General features: G+C 57.6%; 2 protein-coding genes across 5 annotated transcripts in view; one reads left to right on the top strand and one right to left on the bottom strand.

Moving 5' to 3' along the window:
- The window catches only part of CHLSN (cholesin), a 128,753-nt gene that overhangs the window by 38,961 nt on the left and 66,029 nt on the right, over positions 1-23,763 (bottom strand). The window lies entirely within an intron of this gene.
- On the top strand, positions 2,133-17,286 carry GPR146 (G protein-coupled receptor 146). Of its 4 annotated transcripts, XM_028091856.2 has the most exons (3): positions 10,611-12,154; positions 12,632-12,752; positions 14,807-17,286. In XM_028091856.2, exon 3 carries the CDS (start codon positions 14,823-14,825, stop codon positions 15,822-15,824), a length of 1,002 nt encoding a protein of 333 aa, XP_027947657.1. In that variant the 5' UTR covers positions 10,611-12,154; positions 12,632-12,752; positions 14,807-14,822; the 3' UTR covers positions 15,825-17,286. The 4 variants fall into 4 exon arrangements, with proteins under 4 accessions (XP_027947658.1, XP_027947656.1, XP_027947657.1 ...); XM_028091857.2 differs by lacking the exons at positions 10,611-12,154; positions 12,632-12,752 and adding an exon at positions 2,133-2,200; XM_028091855.2 differs by lacking the exons at positions 10,611-12,154; positions 12,632-12,752 and adding an exon at positions 6,102-9,389.

The raw sequence follows: 23,763 nt of genomic DNA, 5'->3' as shown, positions 1-23,763 counted from the left end.
CAGGCTACTCTCAGGTTCCCAGCCAGCAGTCCAGAGTCCCCTGAGCGTGGAATGCAGCCTTTCTTATCGACTGCCACTCCAGAATCACCAGAAAGACTTGCCAAGTCTCTAAACTGTGCTAAGCAAAGGGCCATTGTGATGTTTCTGTAATCCAGGGAGAGGCATCTCCGTGATCTCAGCAGAAAACTGGGCCGGAGTCTCCCTTTTCACTGCAGAGTGCAGTGCACAATTAGGGCACCAGCCTTGTGACCACAGCAGATGCAGCTACAAAGGCTCAGCCTTGGGGCCCAGGGGCCCCCAACTCCTATTCCTGAGGAAACCTCACCAGCAATCCAGGGGAGGCCAACTCCACGTGGTTTTCGCAAAGTGACATCTGAGTACGACGCAGTCAGAAACCCAGGATGCAGGTCCATCACACGGCTCTTACATCCCAGTCTACGTCTGCCCAAGATGGTGGTGCTGTCCCCACAGACGTCTGGCTCCCCTGGGAACTGGCCTGAACGGTTGGGGAGCAGCTAGCAGCAAGATACAAAGCTGTAGCCCTCTGGAGCGTATTTACATTCCCTAGCTATAAAATGCTGATCTTGGCTCAGCTGGAGGGTGGGCTTACTTTGAAGATCTCCCACCCCCCCCACCCCCTAGACTCTCTGCCATTTTTCCTGACCCCGTTTGCTTGCTTGGCAGAGGAAGTCTTTCTTTGCCGACAAGGCAGTGTAGGTGACCTGAGCACTAAGTGCCTTCAACGGAGCTGAATGTCAGCTCACCCCAGTTACAAGCAGCCGCTCTTGTGCTCAAATACCCCATGGGCAGACCTCATTAGACCTGGCATTCCAGGGACTCTGAGCAGGAACTCTGCTAAGGCCACTCAGACAACAGAGACAACACTTTACTTGGGCAGTCTGGGTCCAAATCCTGACCCCACCATCTGCTGTGTGACCTTGGGCAAGCTGCTTAAGCTTTCTGAGCCTTGATGCAACTTAAAATGAGAGTACTGTATTTCACTGCTGCTAAGACACATTTTCTCATCTCTAAAATCAGAATGCTTAGAATGGACGGTGTCAGAATTTAACTGGCTGAGTGTTTTCAGTGGTTCATAAAGCAACTGTGCAGCATTAATGATGTCTTGGATGTGATGAAATGTGCAGGAAATACCTCAAGAGGTTGCTCTGGGGGCCTGGGTTAGGAGCTGGCAGAGTTAGGCTCTCCGAGCTGTGTGGAGTACCCGCTGTGGCCAGGTGCCTACTTCTACAAACCCACTTCTGGTGCTTGGCTGAGAAGTGACGGCAATGACAGCAGGGCCAACGGGGTCTACACGTGAGCTGGACGGAGTGAGGCTCTGCTGCACCCTTCGACCAACGGGAGTCTGGTCCGCCAGCTCAGCCCCGACCTCCCTCTAGTCAGTGGTCGAGAAGCGATCCCGTGAGCACGCAGGCAGCACCTGGACGCTCGGCGCCAGCCCTGGCTGCCATCCTCGTCTGTTGCGGTTCGCTCAACCCCTGCGCAGAAAGCAAATCTGCGTTAAGTTCTGCAACCTGCATGCTTTGATTTTCAGAAAGAAATGCTCTTGGATCCTGAGCCAGAATGCGCCGCTAAGGGTACTATTACACACCGTAGGAAGTGCAGGAGAGTAAGTCATCTTGTTCTTTAAAGGTTCCCAACGTTTAATTATAACAACAGCTACAAGACTAAGGAGGCTGCAGACAATGCGCTGTGTCTTTCGGTGGTTTTCCCGCAGCCAGCTCAGTGGACAAGGTAATTCCTTAGACCGGGAAGGAACCGGTGAATTTGGAAGCACAAGCGCAGGCGGCGAAGGAGCAGGTGCACCTGTTAAGGGCCAGATTACAACCTTCGGAGGGTGCGGGGGAGCCTGTCCCCTGCAGATTAGAGTGCGTTCTGACTCAGCACAACCAGCACCAGCGCTTCAGGGAGCCCAAGGGGGCGCCCGGGCTTTGCGTCCGGCACGCGGCTGACCCCGGGTCACCGCACGCGCGCCGCCCCGTCCCGCCCCGCCCGCGCGGTCGAGTGCGGCCCGAGCCCGGGGGCGGGGGCGGGGCCGGCCGGGGGCGGGGCGGGGCCGGGCGGCGGTCACGTGTGTACACAGGCCCGCGCGGCGTGCGCGCCGTGAACCCAGCCACCGCCTCCTCGGAGCCCCGAGCTGCCCGCCCCGCGGCGACTGCGCGGCCCGCGGCCCAGCGAGCCGGTGAGTGGGCGCCAAACGCGGGGTCGGCCGGCGGGCACGCTCGGGGTCTCGGCCCGCGCGGGGAGCAAGCCCCGGGCTGCGGCGGCCCCGCACGGACTCTCCGGTGCCTCGGCCCCGCCCTGGCGCTGTCCCCTTGCGGGGTGGGGGCGCTATTCCCTGGAGGTTTGGGGGTGCTGTCCCCCCGGGGGGGGTAGGGGCGCTGTCCCCTGGAGGTTTGGGGCTGCTGTCCCCTTGCGGGGTTGGGGGCGCTGTCCCCCAGAGTTTTGGGAGTGCTGTCCCCCAGGGGAGGAGGGGCGCTGTTCCCTGGAGTTTTGGGGGTGCTGTCCCCTTGCGGGGGCGGGGACGATGTCCCGCATCTGGGGCCAACCTCCAGCTGCGCGCTGACCGGGCCGCCGCTACCCTGCGGTCATTAACCTGTGGAGGGGCATGTGGCTTAGCAACACCGCTGTTCCCTCACATGTCCTGCGGGGCGGTGGGGCGGGGGGCGGGGGGGGGGCGGGGGGGGGGAGGCTGACCGCGTTCTCCAGGGTCAGCATGCTTATAGCTTTCCTCCTCTTTATGATTGCACAATTTTTAGTAAGTTAGGGAACTACATCTAAATGCAGACAGCAAGTCTGTTGTTAACTGTCTTGGACACTTGGTAAAAATATAAAAATTCCCTGTGCATGGAAAGGCTCCTGCAAAACTTCACAGGAAGGCAGTGACCCCCAGCCTTTGAACACCCACTCTCCTAGCAACAAGAAACCCCTTAACTCGGGTCTCTAAGCTGGGCATTCATCTGCTTGTGGTCATCTACCTAGTCTCTGCCCTGCCCAGATGTGGAGGGCCTGAGGGTGATTGTACATTTGATGTCCAGAGCACCACTTATCCCTCTGACGTCCTTTGAGGTCTCCATTCCAGCTCTAAGGAACAAGCTCCCTATTTCAGCCGAGCAGCCCCTATCTTCAGCCTCTAGCAGAGGTTAGCATGCAATTGCAAAAGACTTCTGCTGGCTTCACAGACCCCTGCAAATACAAGGGTATGAGGAAAGTGGCTCTGACCATGCATAGTGGTGACCAGATCCTCCACTGTCCTGACTGGGTCTAGCTGGGGCACCGCCGAGTGAAAATGACGCTTAGTGGACAGCCACTGTCTAGGACCCGTGGCATAGCCCGGTGAGGAACTGCTATGGGGCCCGGCTCTCCAAACCAGAGCCTCTGCTCTCTTCCTGAACGAAGCAGGCCTCAGATAAGTAGCTTGCATGTGGTCAGTGCTTACCAGGCCCGTCACACATAGGAGGCTGGGGCTGGAGCAGTAAGCCCTTCACCCAGGGCCACACACAGCTCTTTGACCATGCGGTGTCCTGCCTCTCTAGTGAGTGTGGAAATACCCTGAGGATGGAAAAGCACAGCCTTAGGGCAGAACATAAATGTCAGCGTGGAACTCAAAGCCCACGGTAGGTCGATGACACGCAAGGTATATCCACTTAATGTGGGTCATACAGGCTTTTAGGTTGGGATGTGAAGACTGATTTATACCTATTATATAATGAGAAGGTGACATACTTACAGAGAGATCACTGCTGGGAAATATGCCTGTGTGATTTACAGGTGGGAAGAGGGCCCTGCTGCCTCCTGGGGAGGGGAGGGGGCTCCTGGGGCAGCGGCATCCATCTCGCGTCCCTCGGATGTCATTTGGAATCCTGAAAACATAACTGTCCCCTGGCCTCTTGTGACCCAAAAACGTACCAGGGCAGTGTCTTGGGGGTGGCAGTGGGACGGGGGGGTGGTGGTGCGGGGGTGGGTGAGTTCCCTTCCAGAGAACTGGGGCCTCTGCGTTAGCACACATGACAAATCATGCTCCTTCTTCCTTAAACAGTGTTTCCTGTCATTTCCCCTTGCTTGCTGCTGGCTCTAAGGCTAAAGCCACTTGTAAAACTGTGTAGCATCAGGCTGCACCTGCCCACAGGGGTCTCACAGACCTACGACCCAAAATACCACCCAGGCAGGGGACTCAGTCTAGATAAGAAAAAGGCTGATCTTCTCTCTAATTTGAGATGCCAAAATATCACGGTGCTGGGGAACAGAGTTCAGTCCCCTGGGAGCCTCCATGTGCAAACACAACATCCCTCACATCTCAGGACAGGGTGAGATGGGCCAGGTGTCCTGTGAGTCCCCCAACAGGCCCACCCTGGGTCCCTTTCCTCCCATACATGCCAGTGGGGGTGTACCCAGGAGCTTCCCAGTTTTAATTAGAACCCAGCAAACTGAGGAAGCAACTGTGATGAGTAAAAATAACCAGCGGTTCCTCCCTGGGAAAGAACCACAGGCGCTGATGAGTGGCTCTGAGCGCCGCCACCCCCCCCACCCTCCCCACCACCCCCCCCCCCCCCGGCCGCCCAGGTAAGAGCACACCCAGTTAAAGGCTGGGGGGAGATCAGGGAGCCTGGCTGAGGTGCCAGGTCTGCCCAGAGTCTGAAATGGAGACCCGATCTATTCTCAGCCCCTTGAATTTCTGAGTCAGTCTTTTAGTTTCTGTTTTCCCCTGGCCTGGAAGGAGCACTAGCCTCAAACCAAGTTAGTCCGAGAACAGAAAAGCCCAAGAAACTAGTGCTGCATTGACAAAAGAGCGTGTGTCCCGTGTCTCCTTCCAGGGAAGGAAGCCGGTGGCCTGGCACAGGCGCCTTGCCGGCCCGGACCTGACTGCTTGGTCTCAGTCCCCGGCAGCCCTTCCTGAGCCAGCAAACATGCCTGTTCTCTTCCACGGAGAAAGAGAGGCTGCTCTTTGTTTATGCGTCTGAGCCAGGTTGCCTGGTTCACTCACTACTCTGCACTTTAGAACTGTAAAAAGCAAAAGCCTATAAAAATCAAAACAACCCATCTATATAACGAACAGTTTCTTATCACACCCCAGGAAGGCACAGCATTTGTGATAGGAATCAGTATGCGTAAGCTCTCTACATTGAAAAACCTATGAAAACAGCAGCCTTTCCGGAGTGTCTGGCTCCTACCAGCTGGATGTTAATTGTAGCTAAAGCCTCTGCCCATTATTACAAAAGGAAATAAACATTCAGGAGTCACTTTCAAAGCTGATTGTTCTAGAACATTCATCTGAAGTTGAGTCTCATGGTGCACAGCGGGTCTACATCAAACAGAAACAACCCACAAGACCGTCAGCCAGGCTGAGCTGTCTGCCCACTCAGGGTGCACTGCCTGGGCCCCACAGCCCCGTGCCCACACCCAGATCTCCCGGCGACAAGAGGCGCTGCCACTCTCTGCTACCCCTTCTGCTGCATGGGGTCTATTGCTCACCTTGGGGGAGAGCCTCTGATATGACCTAATGATCCTCCTCCCCAGAGCCAGCCAGGCTTCTGGCAGGAATCAAGAGCCCTCTCCCCCTATTCAGAAAGCTCTCAGCAGGTGGCAAAGAGAGGGCTGCAGCAGGACTGGCTGGAGGGGGGTGGGGACAGCGGTCAGGGAGGGCTCCTCAGGGTGCTGATGCCAAAACAAAGCTTCAGGGGTGAGTTAGCACTTGTCAAGTGAATGGGAGGAATCGAGGAAAGGCAGTCTAGGCAAGGGATCAGTGTGTGCACCCCCGCCCTGCCCCAGTGTGGGCGGTGGGGGAGGGGGGGGGTCGGGCAGGAGGCCCAGCACCAGCGGGCCCCCAACACCAGAGGACAGGATTTCCTGATTAACAGAGCAAGGAAATAAGGGTAACGTTTTAGTGAAACCAGCTCAGCTACCTTGGAACAGGCTGATTCCTTTTTGCTGGTCTTTCATCTCTGTGGGCTCTGTGCGTGGACATGCCCGAGCACACGCACCCGCAGGACTCCCAGGAGGCGTGACCCCCACCCACCCCAGCGGCAGCCTGCTCCCGTGTCTGCACAGCGCCCCCCCCCCCCCCCCCGCGCCGCCCAGACTCCTGCTGCGACCCACTCTGGGCATCCTGTTTGCACAGGGACCGCTATTTACTTTAGCCCTGGATTTTAGCAAAGTTCATTTTCATTGCTTACAGACATGCACTTTTAATGAGCTGGTTTATACCATTTTGGGCTCTTTTTTGAAAAGGCACAGAAAGAAAGCCATCGATGTCCTGCCTCAAAATGCTTCTAACAGGCAGCCTAACAGCAGTGTGGGCCTTGCCAGCAGGAAAGAGGAGGGAGTGTCGCTGCAGAAAGGGCTCCCCGAATCCTCCCGTGTTAGGATGGGAAAAGAACGGGCCCAGAGCTGCTCTCTCCCCCAGCCCCCTTCTTTGCGTGCTGTGAACACAGGCGAGGGAAGCACACATTCATGCCCCAGTGTAACGTGAACGCAGCACCAGGAAATGCGCTGTTTGTGTTGTTGGCCACAAAGCCTTTAAGCTTCAGGAAGCCTCTGTGATGGGGACGGTCCATGCGTGTGGTGAGGGTCTGGAGCTTGCTCCTCTCCCCACCCTCCCCGACTCCCCCCTGACAGCTGGCACTAGGCTCGTGACTGGTGCTTACGTCCCCATACCTCCCTTCCTGTAGGTCTCCTCTTCCCATGTGTCAGGTGGCAGATTCTGTGCGTGCACCCTCCTCGTCCACCCACCAGGGACTTGCTGAGGCTCAGACTGCCGTGCTCCACACAGCTGGATCCACCTAATCCCCCAGCAGTCACATGGGAGTCTCCTAAGCTGGAGAAACTGAGGTAGTACGTTACCCGCCTAACCAGCGCCCCCCGGTTGGGTAAGCAGTAAGCCTGGGCACCAGTCCTGGCAGAAGGCTCCGGAGACGGAATTTTCAACTAGGTGGACACTCCCCAAAATTTGGGGCACGTGCACCTTTCCTGACGGTGTGTTGCGCCAGTTCACAGGTTGCTAGCCCCACTCCCTCTGCAAGGCGGGAGTGTCCGTGTAAGCAGCCACCTTCACTGCCGAGCTCCTGTTTCAGGGCTCCCCCGCGTAGGGTAGAATGCGGCAGGCCAGGGTTCAAGGCAGTGCCTGAACTCAGAGCCGCTTCCTCAAAGTAGGAAAGCCACCTCGGACTGGTGTCCCAGGACGCACCGAGGCCCCACTGTGCACCTGTCCCCGTCTGTCCCCCTCCACCACCCAGGCCTGGCAGCTCCTAACACGGGCACCACCCCTGCTGCTTGGGACAACGGCCCCTCCTGGTTTTTCAGGGCTCCTCAGGCTGCTGAGCAGAGGTGTGGCCTGTCTCTGTTCCCAGCTTTCCTGTCAGCTCATCTTCCCCGTGGCCTGGCCTCCCACGCACAGGCCTCCCTTCCAAACCCGTGGCCTGCAGGGCCCTCTCTGCCCGCGTGCTGGTTCACTGGTCAGCCACCGGGGACCAGGCCTGCACCTGCTCTTACAGCAGGGCCTCAAGGCTGTGTCTGCGTGACTCCTACAGAGCTGGCATCTCGGGCGCTTGCCGGTACCAATAAGGAAGAAACCGGAGATCCCCAAAGTACTAGCTCAGGGCCCAGAGCAGAGGGTGCCTCCTCGGTTTTCCAAGCCAGCAAGGAGAGATGCCCAGAGGGGTGTTCAGGCCAGACCCGCGGCCACCAGACGTCCTCCTCCATCACGCCCAGGGGTCTGCGGGTTCCCTCCTCTCAGCCTTCTCCAGCACTTCCACGCTCCCGTGCTGAGCCCATAACCCTGCCCCAAGAGCCTCCCGACACAGCTCAAGCGGAGCACGACACGACCGGGAGGCGGCCAAGAGGTCTCCAAGGGTTGGAAATTGGCAAGTCTAGGAAAGCATCTTCTTGAAATATAATTATTGAAGCCCAGAGGGGATCTTGGAAGAAAATGGCTTTTCTTTTATGCATAAGAGCATCTGCAAGGACTGTCACCCGGCTGAGGACACACAGCTGGGGCCAAAGGGAGAGAGAGAGAGAGCGCCTGGAAATCGCTAAGTCCCTAGAAACCGGGATGGGGCAGAGAACCCAAAAGGGCTCCAGCCCCTAGGGGCCTCCCAGCGGACAGACACGTCCTGCACGTCCACCAGTCTCTCACTCTGTCCTCGGCCGGCATTCACTGGGTCTCTCCTGCCCTGTGGGAGGCAGCTACTGTACCATGCCCTTCTGACAGGCTGGCCCCAGGGCCCCCCATGAGGCAGCAGAGGCCCGGACGGCAGTGCAACGACACCAAGTCCACAAATGGATCCAGCTTTGACCACGAGACTCTGTCCTTGCGAACCTCAGCCTTGCTCTCCTCTAAAGGGTAGGGCTTTTGGGGCCCAAGAGGTGATCCCTCCACATTGGAAGAAGTGACCACACAGCTTTGTTCCCTCTGAAGGCTTCCCACCGCACAGCCAGCCTCATGTGTGGGATGTCAGCTCAGCTTTTGGGTCCTCTCAGGCTTTTCTGGAGGGAAACGTCTGGCCTGTCTGGAGGCTGCCCTCTCTGGGATGTGCGCACAGCCAAGCTTGAGGAAAGGGGCCCTGCACAGCTGTGGACGCGTACACAGTGACGATTTGAGTCACTATGGGCTCGCCCGGGGCGGGGAGCTTGGGGCTGCCATTTCTCAGGCCAGCCCCACTGTGCGCTCTAACCTGGTGTGGGGCCCAGCACCCTCCTGTGGGCCAGCTACTCCCTGCTACCACCGGGCTGGCTGCTCATCTGCTCTCCTCTCGGGTGCCCGCCAGCCCACAGGCCTGGAACCGTGCTGCCCTCCAAGCCATACTGGTCTCTCCATCCCATGGGAACAGGACCAGGAAGGGGAGCAGGCACTTGAAAGACTGGCCCTGTTCTCCTGATGTGGAGGCTTTCTTCGTTCTGACTGCAATTAGAAAACAAAACAAACACACACAAAACCCTCAGAAAGGGAGGGTACGTGAGTCACCTTTATAGAAAAAGCCAGAAGAAAGTTACAGCGGGCTCCATCTCGGACAACCCCAAGCAGGTGCGAGGTCTCTGGCCTGGAGAGCTGCCTCCCTTTTCTGGCCCAGCCAAGATGCCCAGTGCCCGCGAGGAACAGGCCAGCCTGACTGTGCACGGCCCTCCTGCGGCTCCTCCCACCGGCCCGGGGCTGGGCCGCTACTCTGTCACCACAGAGGCCCATGTCCGGCTACACAGATGGGGGCCCAGCAGTCCTGCTGCTGCCGTTCCCGTGGACGTGGGCAGCAGGACACCTGCGCGTGCTAGGGGCGCCCTTGCTGCGTGCACCTCTGCTGATGGGCAGTCCTGGCTCGCGGGAGAACACGCAGCACGCGCACAGAAGCCACCACGGACCCGTCTCAGCAGGGATCTCGAGGGTGAGTGGGTCACCTCTCCCCACGGAGATCTGGGCCGGAGAGGAGAGTGCTCTGGGAAGACGTTCAGGTTGTGAGGGGCCCTTCCAGGAGCAGGCTGGGCCCCCACCCAGGAAGGGAGAGGCTCAGGGACAGAAGCAGCACCCAGCTGAGGCGAGACGCTGGGCTGGCAGGAGTGGGAATCCATGGGGGCCCCAAGTACAGTCATGGGGGTGAGGCGGGAGGACAGGAGCTTGGCCCCATTCCCGGTGCCTTGTCTGCTGCAGAGCTGTGGGCACAACCATTGCTGTGGGTGCTGACGAGGGATCTGCGTGGACCTTGGGGGAGGCTCTGGGGGTGGGAGAGGCGACAGCAGTAAGTCTGTCTGGAGGCAGGCCCAGTAGAGGGGGGCAGAGGGGCAGCAGCAGCACTGAGGGAGCTGGTGAGGGGCAGGAAGTGGGGACAGGAAGGGCAGAGCAGGGCCAGGCAGCTCTGCCAACAAACCCTTCTAGAAAAGACTCGAGGGTGCGTGGAAGAGGAAGCAGGCCCAGGAGCCAGGGAGGCAGCAGGGAGCTCCGGCGAGGAGGGTCCCGGGGGTCCTAGGGAGGAGGTGTGGAGACAGGCCCGGCCTGCTTTTGTAAGGCCAGCTTGGACGAGAAGCCCACCGGGGTCCTCACTGAACCTGATCCCGTCCGCTGAGGGGACAAGGCAGGTGACAGGGCCCTGGAAGTTAGATTATCCATCCTGCCGTCTGGGAAGAATGTGGCAGATTTCCAAATGAGAAGGGGTGGAGCGGGGTGCGCCGGGCACCATGGAGTGCACTGAGCCCAGCACACCCCTGCAGAGACAGCCTTCCTGGAATGGCCCGCCTCCCCCACCCCGCTCCGGCTGCGCTCCAAGTTCCTCTTTCTCAGGAGCTGGAAAGGTGGTCTGAGGCCTGGGCAGGAGGGCGGGAGCCAAACCATTGTTCCCAGGACCACCTCCTCCCCAGAAGGCCTGGAGGGAAGTTTCTGTTCCCAGGTTCCTGGACTTGCAAAACCAGAGTGTGCAAAAGGGAAGTGGATCACCCTGAGGAAATAGGAACCAGAGAAAGGCAGGCCGGGACCAGCCCCCACCAGAGGTCCTCCGGAGGGCAGGCTTGGGGGCTCGGGGGCATCCGCCTGGCTCCCAGGTGCAGAATGACAGGCAGCGGCCCCAGCCTGCACAGGATGGTGCCCCCCCCCCCCCGCCCCCAGCTTGTGTCTTTTGGAACGTCAGCTATGATGAGAGCCAGCAGCTGCGAGACCCGTGAGTGCTTCACCAAGCGCCTGTGACTAAGGTTAGACAGGACCACCGTTCGCTCACTCACCAGACCCGCTGACACGTGGCCGTTCTGGGGGTGCAGTCTCTGTCCCTGGGCCTCCTGAGTACCTCCACCTGCTTCTCGCCCACCTGTGCCACGTGCCCACAGCCCCGGGCTCAGCGGGCTCCACCACCAGTGCTCACAGGGACCCATGTTGGGTTTGCACAGGGCGTGGGTGAGCCCATCTTGAGGTGGGCACGTGGCCATCCAGTGGCCTCAGTGATGGTGGCATCACCCCTGCACCTGGCCCCTGCCTACCCCCCAGGTGTTCCCTTCCCTCCCCTGCCTCTCAGCCCCCTCCTCCCAGACAGGAATGAACGCTCCTGCTTTGGCAAATACCACATGCCCGTGTTTGTAAAACAAAGTGGCTCCTCGTCGCTGGCTTCCCCAGAAGAATGCTGGGGCAAAAGAGCAAAGCTTGTCATCGTCAGGCTGACAGAAAGCCAACAGTTGGCATCCTCCGACTCGATGCACACAACTATGCACAGACGCGAGCTCCCGCTTTTGAAATAAAGTGGATAAATTCTGTATTTACTAGCTGTCAGCAAACAGAAACTCAGGCCTATTCCAACCGAAGACCCAGCACTGGCGGCCCCCGCCTGCTCTCCACACATACGGCCCCTCTCCGACACGCGAGCCAGGGCCACACAAGCACGAGAACTGGGAAGGAAATTCTAAACAGACTGTGCTCCACGTGACCATTTCCCAAGAACGGAGCCACTCTCAGCCCAGCGCGCCGCTCACCAGCTGCCCTGCCCTGCGGCCCCACGGGGCAGCCGCAGGCAGTCAGGGCAGTGGCTCCCCAAGCCCCTGACTGGGGGGACACGGCCGGCAGCTCTGTGCGCCCCAGCGACACGGGGGAGACCACCCGCCCTTCTTCCTGCCAGTCCTGAGCCTGTCCTCAGCCATGGCCGCCCCTTCCAAGAGCCCCCGGTGCCCCTCTCCGTGGAGACTCGGTGCGGCCTATAGTTCTAAGCTGCCTCTCAGTTTCCTGGCTCAAGAGAAAAAAGGAACTCATCACGGCCCCACGCCCCGGTGTCAGGAACGGCCACGGGGACTCTGGGCAAGCCTTGTCGCACCTGCCCCATCGCTGAGCTCAGCGCAGGCTGGGGTGCAGAGGGGAAGGAACCTGGCGCAACTGGGCAGGAGCCCCGTTCTGGGGAACTGGTGTAAACAGAGATAGGGAGGGGTTGCTGTGTCTGCCAAGGGAGGCAGACACGGGGTGACTCGCTGGAGGAAACAAGCAGTGTGCTCGCCGGCCAGGCGCAAAGTGTGCACGAGTGCCGCACAGGAAGCCAGCGCCGGGAGGCTGCGGCCGATAAGCGCGCGGGGGCGGGGGCGGGTTGTTTGCAGAGAAACGCAGGATCCTCTCCGGTGTCTGTGCTGCCGAGTCGCTCCCGCACCGGTCTGCGGTCCAGGCGCAGAGACGTGTGGGGTCGGGATAAAGGTAAGCAGCCTGAGGCGCGGGCACGGCTGCGGGCCCCTCTGGGGCGCCGCTAGGGACAGGCAGCAGCAGGGAGCGCTGAGGGCAGGAGGGAAGCGACAGGGCAAGTCTGAGGAGGACGGGCTGCGTCGGACCAGGAGTGCGGGTCCTCCGGTCCCAGCCTTTCCTGGGGGCAAGCGCCCCACTTGAGCCAGGGCCTGTTGTAATGATGGCGCAGGGCCTTTCTTTCTGGGGCACGTCTCTGTCCTCTCATGAGGAAAGAGGCTTGGACACGAGAGTAGGGGGGACATCTCAGGCAGAGCCCACGGGTCCTTGGACAGGACGTGAGCCCAGCTGGTCACGGCACGGACGGATGCTCTGGGATGGAAGATGTCCACAGTGGCCACAAGAATGTAGTTTCCTGGGGACTCGAGGCCAGTGAAGTCTGGCAGACAAGCTCCCTGCAGCCTCCTCTGCTCACTGTCCCCCTCCGCCCCCCAGTTACTGTCGGAGCCTCGGTTCAGCACGGCAGGGTCTCAGGACAGAGAAGAGGCCACACTGAAAGATCCACGGCCAGCTCTGGAGGCATTCAGGAAGGAGAAGGAGAGCGGAAACCAGCCATGTAATCAGCTAAAGATGACATGAAAGGGACCCCTCCCCAGCCCCTGCGGGACCCAGTGCCTCAGCTGTGGGACGCACGGGTGTTCTAGGAGCGCGCCACCTGCCCCGGGGCTCCCACCTTCTCCCCCAGCATCTGGCCCCTGGGGTGCAGAGCATCCACCAGGGCCAGAGGCTGAGGAGTACTGTCTAGACCTTAGGACCTGGCCCATGCAGTGGGTAACAGTAAACACTTCTAAAAGTGACGTAACCAGCACGTGTGGGCGGAGCCCGGCCAGCCCTGCGCCCAGCCCGACCCTGAGTATTGCTACCGTCTGACACACATCACCCATCGCAGGCTGCTGGGTGGCATTCGTGAGGACCTCAAAACGTTCCCACTGACTGACGTCCCTGACGTCTGCACGGTCTCCCGCCCACCGTGGTCTGATGCTGGGGGACTCCGGTGCAGACACACTCCTGTTGTGGGGGCCCCCGGCCTCCCATTTCCTTCACTGTTAACCCCCCATCGCCCCACTGGCCCGGGTGGGGCAGGGCGAGGCAGAACAGTGGGTAAAGGTCTCTGGTCACAGAGTCCTTTCTCCATGTCACCCCTCACCCCCCCACGCCGGGCTCCGGCCTGCAGCTGGTGTGGGCAGGGCCTGGCCCCCGAGCCCCTCCATGGGCAGCGGGGCTGGCTGATCCCTGTCCCTAAGCCTGGGAAACAAATGTTTGCTTTGTATGTGCTTGCCCAAGAGGATTTCTTGTTCTGAGAGCAGGAGATCAGGTTGGACCAAACTACAGTTTGGAAAGTAAGGTTTTCCTCCAGAGAACTGACATTGGTGAAGAGTGTTCTTTCCTCACATTGTGGGTTCTCTCGGCCACCTGTGTAGCCAGGCCTCCCAAGCGCTAGAACACAGGCCACTGGGTTGCACGCCGCCTGGGCACTGCCTCCGAGGCTGGGTGAGGGCACTGGGACCGAAGGCCCACCCCGTCCGTCCCTCTGGGTACGGGCGCCTTGGCAGGGTGGAGCTCCTCCCCACCACTCCCACAGGGAGCATGTCCCCCCAGGGAACCCCAGGATCCACGACAATTCCCGTGGGCATGGCCTCACTGGGACCCCGCGATGGCCCTGTGGGGATGAAGGCACGAGCGTCTCAGCCCGTGGCAGCCAGCCCCACTTCCAGTCTCCCCTGCCTGGCTTAGCGCCTCCTGCTCTCCCAGCTCAGCTCACAGCGCACCTCGGTCACACACACCAGCTTGTGCAGCTGCCCACATGTGCACCCACGCCTGCTCACGGGGTTGGCGGTGCTGCCTGCTGGTGCAGCCTGGGTGCCACGAGAGACAGGATGGGTCTCTGGCCACCAGACCACAGACGTAGGTGTGGAAGGCGGGTACACAATTCCCATGCATGCTGAGAAGGGTCCGGGCAAGGCTATGGCCTGCCTGCGCGGCAGAGAGGCTGCTTTTCTCACCCAGGTGGCTGTGGAGGGTCCCCCTGTCACAGGAAGGCCTCGTCAGAACGCATCCCAGCCCCGAGCGCTGTGCAGGTGCCGCCCTGGCTGACGGGCCATTGGCCCCATAGGCACCTGTCTTTCCAACCCACTTTCAGTGAAGAGGCTGAACAGGAGGGGGTTACGTGGACTCAAGGCCATGTAGCCCAGGCAGAGCGGTGAGGGCACGGTGGGGTTGGGGGAGGTCCTACAGCGTGGCCATCTCCCCGCACAGGGAAGCCGGGACCCAGGAGGAGCCACGAAGCAGGCTGCGAGCGACTTCCCAGCAGCATCTTGGGCAAATCATCCGTTGCTCAGATTTCTCTCAGAAGCAGGCTTAGGGAGACTCACCACGGTTGGTAAGATTAGTGCAGCATCGTGACCTCGCTGGCCCAGCTCAGGACTTAGGACAGCCATGGGACGGCACCTTCGCTTTCACAGGAAACACACGTGCTCAGGACAGAATTTTCGTCTCTGACTGTCCTGTGCTAGTTTAAGGAGCGAGGCTCTCTCCCTGCGCCACCTCTGTCTGCATTTCGGAGGGGTCCGCAGGCCTGGGTCTAACGTTGCGCTGCTTCCTCCCACACAGCCCCGCCGCTGCCGCCATGTGGAGCTGTGGCCCGCTCAACGGCACGGGCAGCGTGGAGGACCAGCTCCTCTGCCAGCACTTCTACGTGGTCCTGTCTGTCTTCTCTCTGCTCTACTTGGTCATCGGCGTCCCCGTGGGCCTGGGCTACAACGCCCTGCTCGTCCTGGTCAACCTGTACGACCAGAGCAGCATGACCATGCCCGACGTCTACTTCGTGAACATGGCCGTGGCAGGCCTGGTGCTCAGCGTCCTGGCACCTGTGCACCTGCTGGGCCCCAGCGCCTCCGGGTGGGCCCTGTGGGGCTTCAGCAGCGAGGCCCACATCACACTGCTGGTGCTGTTCAACGTCTCCTCCCTGGTGACCATGTACTCCACGGCCCTGCTCAGCCTTGACTACTACATCGAGCGGGCTCTGCCACGCACCTACATGTCCAGTGTCTACAACACCAGGCACGTGTGCGGCTTTGTCTGGGGCGGGGCCCTGCTCACCAGCTTCTCCTCCCTGCTGTTCTACATCTGCAGCCACGTGGCGGCCAGGATCGTCGAGTGCTCCAAGATGCAGGACACAGAGGCTGCTGACGCCATCATGGTATTCATTGGGTATCTGGTCCCCACCCTGGCCGTGCTCTATGCGCTTGCGCTCATCTCAAGGATCCGGAAGGAAGACACGCCCCTTGACCAGGATGCAGGGAGGCTGGACCCCTCAGTGCACAGGCTTCTGGTGGCCACCGTGTGCACGCAGTTTGGGCTCTGGACGCCTCACTACCTGACCCTCCTGGGGCACACGTTGCTCGCCTTGCGGGGGAAGCCCATGGATGGGCACCACCTGGGGATTCTGCTCTTTGCTAAGGACTTGTCGAGATTCCTGGCCTTCTCCAGCAGCTCCGTGATGCCACTTCTTTACCGCTACATCAACAGAAACTTCCCCAGCAAACTCCGGCGGCTGATCAAGAAAATGCACTGTGGGCACCAGAGCTGCTCCCCAGACCAAGTGGCGGTCCAGCAGGTGATGGCATAGAGAGCCGGTCCTGGGGCCGCCATCAATGCTCACCGCAGGCTCACCTGGAAGGTGGCTGAGGGTGCACGCCCCACAGGCATGGTCCACTCCCAACTCCCGGGAGACAGGTGACTGACACTTCAATTGGATGCATGGCACTTTGTCACTGTCTTCCCCAGGAGGTCACTGCGGCAAGAACAAAGGACAGCACAAGGCGTGTTCTGGCCAAGTTTTCTGTTGTTCAGAAAGGCCACGTTGTTCAAAGCAACAGGGGCCTGGTGTGAAGGAAAGCTGTGTCAGCCCTTCTGCCCGAGGTGTGTGCACCGCTCAATCCTCCAGGTCCACGCCCTCGGCCTCCTCCACACTGGGTCCCCGGAGCAAAGTGATGACAGTCAAAAGCCAGTATTTATACTTCGTCTCGTTAAAATCCTTGGTTCCCTCTCTCACTTTATTTTTGTTTATAAAAAGAGAGATCTGATAGAAAAGTCACAACAGTATGAAAATGAAGGAAGCAACACAAAAGAGCACCCGCGTCGGAAGGATAGGTGGGGGTGGGCTTGGAGGCTGCAGGGTCGCATGGAGGAGGTGCACGGTGTCACACACACAGGTGGCGTGAAGATGCTTAGAAGGAGAAAGCCAGTGGTGTGGCTGGTCTTAATCAGAGTAAAGTAGCTCACAGCTCTCCTTGCCCACCGAACGCACCCAGTACCCCTGCCGCTCTCCCCGCTGACATCAGCTGGCCTTTGCCGTACAGGCCAACTCCCCAACGTGGCACCAAACTCAACAATACAAATAAACTGAAGAAAGGAAAAGGCGGTTAACGCTGACGCTGGAAGGGACTGCCCAGGGGAAAGACAGGCCTGGAAGACCGAGCCTCGTCTGACGCAGGCGCGGAGCGTGGGGCCGCTGCCGCGGGGAGCCTGAGACCCACCTGCTTAGCCAGAAGTAGCATGCGCCTGGATCCTTCCACACCGTGGCCTGTAAACATCTGCTTTAAAACTGTGGGAACAGAAGCCCCCTGCCCCCCACACCACCACGACATATCCCAGGCCTGCAGCCCCTAACTCCAACTCTGAAATCCACAAAACTCGAAAAGCAGGAAGATTTGTTTTTCAGGTTGGCAGCAAGTTCGTTTGGTAGCAAACCCTGATCTGAAGTGGTAGGAGGGCACTTTTCTGAGGAAAGAGGAGTGTGATTATGGGGCCCTGCCCCAGGCCCACTGTCCCATAGCGTGCAGTACACACGGCATGTTACTGTGTGTGCGCGCATGCACGTGCAGAAAACAGACCCACAGAAGTTGTTTGCTGAAGGGACTATAAACACGCACATTCCTTAAAATGTGGTTTATATTTCAACCGAAGTTTCCTTGCAGTGTTACAGTTACAGAGGGAATAGCTTGGGTTGGAATTGGTAATTTGGTAACACCATCCTGCTTTTAGGGTTGTGCATCCAGAAAAAAAAAACACCTGCTTTGTTTTTGGTCGATGCTCAGTAATGCACCATATTTATTTATTTATTATTTTTATCTCTTGACTCCCTTCACCCATTTCTCCCACCAATCTGTTGTTTCTATGACCTTGGTTGTTTTTTCAAAGATCCGCCATGTAAGTGAGGTCATATGGTATTTGCCTTCCTCTGGCTGACATTTTCCTCAGCACAGTGCCCTACTGGTCCCTCTGTGTTGTCACAAATGGCCAGGCTTCATTCCTTTTTATGGCTGATGTTCCACACCGTATGTTCTGTGTGTATGTACACACACACCCCCACACCTTCCGCGTCCACTCGTCCATCGAGGGACACTTAGCTGCTTCCGTGTCTTGGCCATGGTGAATAATGCTGCGGTGAACACAGGGCTGCAGACGTCTTTTCAGTTGGTGGTTTTGTATCCTTTGGGTAAATACCCACAAGTGTGATGACTAGGTCGTAGGGTAGTTCTCTTTTTTTTAACTTTTGAGGAAACTCTGTACTGAGTGGCTGCACTGGTCTGCATTCTCACCAATGGTGCACGACAGTTCCCCTTTCTCCACATCCTCACCAGCTCTTATCTCGTCTTCTTGATGATGGCCATCCTAACAGGTGTGAGGAGCTCTCCCTCTGTGGTTCTGATGTGCATCTCCCTGGTGGTGAGGGATGCAGAGCACCTTCATGTACACGTTAGCCATCTATGTGTTCTTTGGAGAAATGTCTATTCTGACCTTCTCCCCATGTCGTAATCAGATTTCATTTTGCTACTGAGTTGTAGGAGTTCTTTATATGTATTTTGGATATTAGTCCCGTAGGAGAGAGATTAATGTACTAACTTGCGACAACCTGAAAACTTCTGAGTTCTGACATATCTGGTCTGAGGATAACAGAGTGTGGCTCGATTTTCTGCCACATTCCATGCAGGGAAGTTGCTCCATTTGGTCCTGGTCTCTTGGGAAATTGAGCCCATGACTTAGTTGCCATTGTTTTTCTATCTGCACAATGTATCCCCTCTAGGATGATGTGACTGAGTTAAGAGTCTGCCTGTGCAGAATCATGAAAGTACACTGGATGCCATGGCCCTGGTCCCGCTTGCCCCCGGTAGCTGTGAAACTCTGGACCAGTTCTGTGGGGCCCATCTACTTCCCTGACAGTAGGTCCGGGGCAGAATGAGAGAAGTTTCGGGGTTGCTTCTGTCAGGAACGTGCTATTTCTACTGAAGGACAGGGTCCCCCCTCTGCTGCTCCAGGTCTTCAGATGCACCGGGGTTTCTTTTCAAATCCCAAAAGCCTCAGGCCTGACCCCCTCCACCCTCCTCAAGCTGTGGGCTGCACGACGGGTAGTCCCGAGGCCACGGCTCCTCTGGGAATGCCTGGTGTTGGCTGAGTGACCGGTGCGGCTGCACGGGCCCCAGCACAGCAGCCGTAGAACCTCTCACCTGCAACACGCCTGCTACTGCTTCACCTCTAGTTCTGCCACGGCTGGCGGGCGGGCGGGCGGGCGGGGCTGGGGTCATGCCAACGTCCACCATGCACAGCCAGGCTCCTGGCTCAGGAAGCCAGCACCATTATTAGCAGAAACGGGATCCAGCGGGTGGGCTGGTTTGTAGTGGCAGTTGCTGTTTCAAATAAAAAGACCCTTTTCCTTGCTTATCTGTTCTGCTCTTTGCTTGAGGAGAAAGAGCTCCTAGGAGAGAGGGAAATCCCAAGAGCACAGAGCTAGGGGCACATGGGTCTCTGCCCACAACCCTTGAGTTTCTCACCCCAGCTGGGGTCCCCCAAACAGGAGAGGGACCTAAAATCACTGATTTGTTTTCAATTTCTCAGTGGCTCTGGTTGCAAACTAGCTTGTTTCTGGTGATGTCCAGGGGCCTGAGGGCTGAGGACAGAACGGAGAGTCCTGGTGGCTCCAGCAGCTGTGTGACCGCCGGGGGTCCCTCCCCCTTCCCAGCGCCCACATGTGCTGGTGACACAGGGCCCCTGAGGCATGTCGCAGCCTGGCAGTTCTTCCTGGTGAAGCACAGGCCTGAGGCAGGCTGGGTCTCCCGCGCAGATCCTGACCTCTAATGGAGACCCCCACCACTGCTTTCGCAGCATCCCCGGGTCTCACAGACGTGTCTTCACCTCCATGCTCTTCTTCCTGCTGGGAACACCTCTGCCACCAACCCACATGCTGCAGAACCTACTCTCCATTTTCACATTTGTTCATCCACATTCTTGTGCTAAATTCATCTCGGGTGAATCTGGTGTGACCTAACCCTTCTCTTCCAGGTATGGGAGCTTCCAACACTTCTGCCAAGTTGCCAAAAAAAAAAAAAAAAAAAAAAAAGGAAAGAATTTTGAGCTGAGAGGAGAATGAGCAGCTATTTGGAAAAGCTAAAGTAGACTGTGAACTCAATCCTATATATATATATTTTTTTTAATTGACCAATCTATACTTCCCCCAGTGAAAGTTTATATTCCAAGGTCATTAATTTTGTTACCAAAATCTTGATAATTACACTTTTAAAATTAATCTTATTTTTGTTAATCCACAAACACTCATCTATCTTGCCATGCTTGTTTAAGATTCCAAAAGGTGAGTTTAATCTTAGGTTAACTTCATGAAGGTTATAGAATTTATCTTAGGAAACCAGAGGTACTGCTAATTGCGGCAGACATGTTGATGAGTCAAACATTCATTCCCTCATAGAAAGCACTTGATAAAGGATATAAACCTGGAATAAACTATTAAGACGCTAAGTTACAAGCCCAGTTCTTGAATTTAAAATCGGTTGGAAAACTGGGGGCTTTTTCATTTCTCATCTGTTAAATCTGCTCCCGTGGATGCACCCATTGGTCTAAAGTTCTACATAAATGAGGCAGGAAAACCTGCTAAAGAAAAAACCCACACATTTGAAGATTTAAATTATTTGATATATATTATCCAATTCTGGAATTCTTAAAATGTGTATTTCCAGGGGTATAGGCTGTAGATCAGCAAATGGCACAGAACTTATTACCGTAAGATCGGTATTTCCCCTGGTCCTACAGACCCTGACGTCTCCAGTTGTTTCTCTGTAGCTCAGGGTTACAATCACAGTAAGGCGACCGGTCGCGGCCACGTACGGTGGCAGAGTGCACCGTAAACACCACCACACAGGCCAGCCACGAAGGCCAGCAGAGAGCCTTACAACTCCTGCAAACGTCACTCTTCCCGGAGAATAAAAATTTAAAAATTGCTGACCACATCCTGGGGGCTGAGGACAGAACAGAGTGTCCTGGTGGCTCCAGCAGCTGTGTGTGTGTGGGGGGGTCCTGACCCCTCTGCAAGAGGTCAGCATGCCATGCACACAGTGAGCTCTCAATAAAGTTGAAAAGTGAATGAGCCATCTAAGAGTGAAAGAATTTGAAGATACCCATTTTATCTTAATAAAGAATATGCAGTTTAAAGACGTTTTATGTCTTATTTTGTCCATCGTGTATGTGTGTAAGACAGGGGTCCTGAGGACAAAGCTTTTGTTGCGTGCCCACTGTGTCCTCAACCTTTCTCCTGATATTTAAGACCATTTAACCAGAGGCTCTCCCGGCTCATCTGCCGTTCACATGAGGTGAACCTATGAAATAAGACGCCAGCGCCCGAGATGCCGGGAGACTGGCGGCGGGACAGCTTGAGCTCTAGCAGACGAAACATGACTCAAAATACTTTCCAGCCCTGGAGAGCAGGCGTTTGTGGAGCGCCGCCCAGTGGCCGTCGGCAGACCTCCACTCTGCAGGGCAGCCGAGTATTGACCACGGGGCCCCGGCCGCGGGTGTTCCTGCCACGAGAGGCTGCTTCTCACAGGTTTCACCGCTGATGTGGTTGGGTTGGGTGGGTCCCGTTCGGTGATGTGACTCAGTGATCTTCTACGGTGGCTTTCACCCCCAAACCAGCTGCTGAAGAGCAGACACCCTGCTACACATCCCCGACGGGATGTGTCCTTCCGAAACTATTCCCCGCAGACACAGGCCCACACTCCACGAGGCTCTCCGAATTCACAGCAAATTGTGTCTTTACAAAAACACAGCCTCGGTGGCAGCGGACACCACCACTCAGTCCACCAGGTGCCGCCCTGCACGCACATACACGCGCACTTGCGCACACGCACGCTGCCCATGCCAAGCCCGCGCAGCCCCAGGCAGCCACACTGGAGCCAGCAGAGCCAGGCACCCGCAGGACGGTAGCCGGCTGAGGGCCTGTGATGCCGGATTTCTGGGTAGTTAAGGCTCGGCACGCTGCTGTTCACGGGGCACCTCCATGCTGGGATTTCTGATCTCCAAGTGAAGCCAAACATTTAATGCAACGTCCTACGTATCAGGAAGCGTAAATGCTATGGCTAGAGAGGTAACTAAGAAACAGTTGCAAGATTATACCTGCTTTTTATTTTTATTTTTTTAATGCTTTATTTATTCATGAAAGTAAGAGAGAGAGAGAGGCAGAGGGAGAAGCAGGCTTCCTGCCGAGCAGGGAGCCCAATGCAGGACTCGATCCCAGGACCCTGAGATCATGACCTGAGCTGAAGGCAGATGCTTAACGACTGAGCCACCCAGGCGCCCCATATACCTACTCTTTAAAAACCGTTGGAAAAGTTTCCATCTAAAAAGGCGCTGGTGAATGGTGGAGTCTGGAAGTGGAAAGCACTCTGGCCCGTGGCCTCTGGGCCTGCTCATGCGCGGCCAGCTGGAAGGCCCAACGGGTCCAACCTCTGCTATGCGGGGGCTGCCCGTCACCTGAAGCATCCAGACTACTTCCATCACAGACAGGGCCCGTCCCTGTGAGGCCCTTCCTGCTCCCGGACTTCCAAGATCAAGGAAACGCTCGTGCAATGGACTCACGATTCCACAGCATGTGAATGACGCTCCCAAAAAGCGCCCGCCCCCTCCCCCTCCCCCCGGGGGAGGAGCCCACACTCCTCCCCACCTCTGTGGACACCTGTTAACTCTGTACACGCGGCGCCTCATCTGTGAGGAGACAGCCCACCAGACAGGGTTCAGTGGGCCCAACACTGGGGCCCTAAGGGCAGCCCCGCGCTCGCCACGTGGTTGCGGAGGCAGGCTGCCAGGTTGAGGGGCTTGGAAGTCGGGGTCGGAGCCACAAATAACCCGAATATGGTTTTCTTCAGGAAAACGTGTCCAAACACCCCAAGCATGTCCCCCCAGCGTCTGAAAAGGCCCCATTACTTGGCGCTTGGGTTCGCTCCAAGATTCTCGGGTGGCCACCGAGGGCAGATGAGCACGGATATAAATCGGGAAAGAGCCAGCAGGACGGCCTCGGGTGCGTGGGCAGACAGACCGCCTGTTGGGGCAGTGGCTCGGCTCCCTGTGCTGGGAGCACCATGGGGGCACCCGCATGTCTGCACGCCCACCAAGGCTCCCATCATCCCACAAAACTGCAGAGAAACACCCAGACTGTGGCCTGCGCTGGAACTGAGATCAGTAACTCCATCATCAGCCTACTCTTTCTTCCTCTTGCTGAATGAACAGCAGGACAAGGAAAGCAAAACAAACAGCTTGGTGGCGAGTGGGGGCGGAAGGCCAGGGAACAGGGATCGGCTGCAGATGGGCAGGTGGGACCCCTCTGAGGTGACAGCGAGGTCCCTAAAGTGGGCCGTGGTGAGGGCTTCTACTAAGTATCTGAACCGTATTTTCAGAACAGCGGAGTTATATGGCGTCTATCTCAAATAAAGCCATTTTTAAACACATAAAGGTGCCTTAGTGACAGGAGTCAAGACACACGCAGGGGGTCATCAGTGCCGGTATTTCAGAACATGACAGAGAGAGGTGGCTCCCCCCAGGCCCCGAAACCACTAATCTTCCGTCTGTATGGACCGGTTTCTCCCGGACACATCCTCGGGACTCACAGAACACGTGGTCTTTTGTGGTGGGCTTCTCCTGCTGGTAAGGTCCCTCCAGCCTGTGGAAGGTGTCAGTCCACCACTCCTTCCTATACAGTGCGTGGGTATACGTTTTCTTATCCATTCCTCCGTCTCTTGTGGTGGGCTGCTTCCACCGCGACCAGTGTGAGGAGAGCGGCTGTGAACACGGGTGTGCGCGACACCGTGGGAGAAGGCCGTCTGGACAGGCCATGCGGCACAGCACAGCCATGTCCATAACCTGGGCCGGGCCATGGGCAAAGCCAAGGGCAGATGCTCTTACTGCTGAGAACATAAAGTCCGACTGTCCGGCGCTCACACACAAGGACGCGACGTCCCAAGACAGTGTGTTCTGGGACAGAGCGGCGGGTGGCAGGGTCACTGCTCCCTGAACGGGCGGTCCCGTCGCTTTCTCAACATGGGGCCAGAAACTCGGGAGGAGCTGCGGGCACAGGCAGACCGCTGCCAGTGCCCACTCGAGTCGAACAACCCACCCAGCTGACAGGCAGGCCCCGTGCTCTGGGGGCGGACGGAGGGCAGGGGAGGGCATGGGGTCGAGGGCACACCTTCTTTCAGGCTTTCGCTCATGTCCAGTATCCCACACAC

Source organism: Eumetopias jubatus, unplaced genomic scaffold (assembly GCF_037043125.1).
Source record: "Eumetopias jubatus isolate StellerSeaLion01/CBP00866 unplaced genomic scaffold, mEumJub1_p1.0 scaffold_12, whole genome shotgun sequence".
Classification (NCBI taxonomy): Eukaryota; Metazoa; Chordata; class Mammalia; order Carnivora; family Otariidae; genus Eumetopias; species Eumetopias jubatus.
Note: the sequence above shows the minus strand (reverse complement) of the source record. Positions and strands in the feature narration are given on the sequence as shown.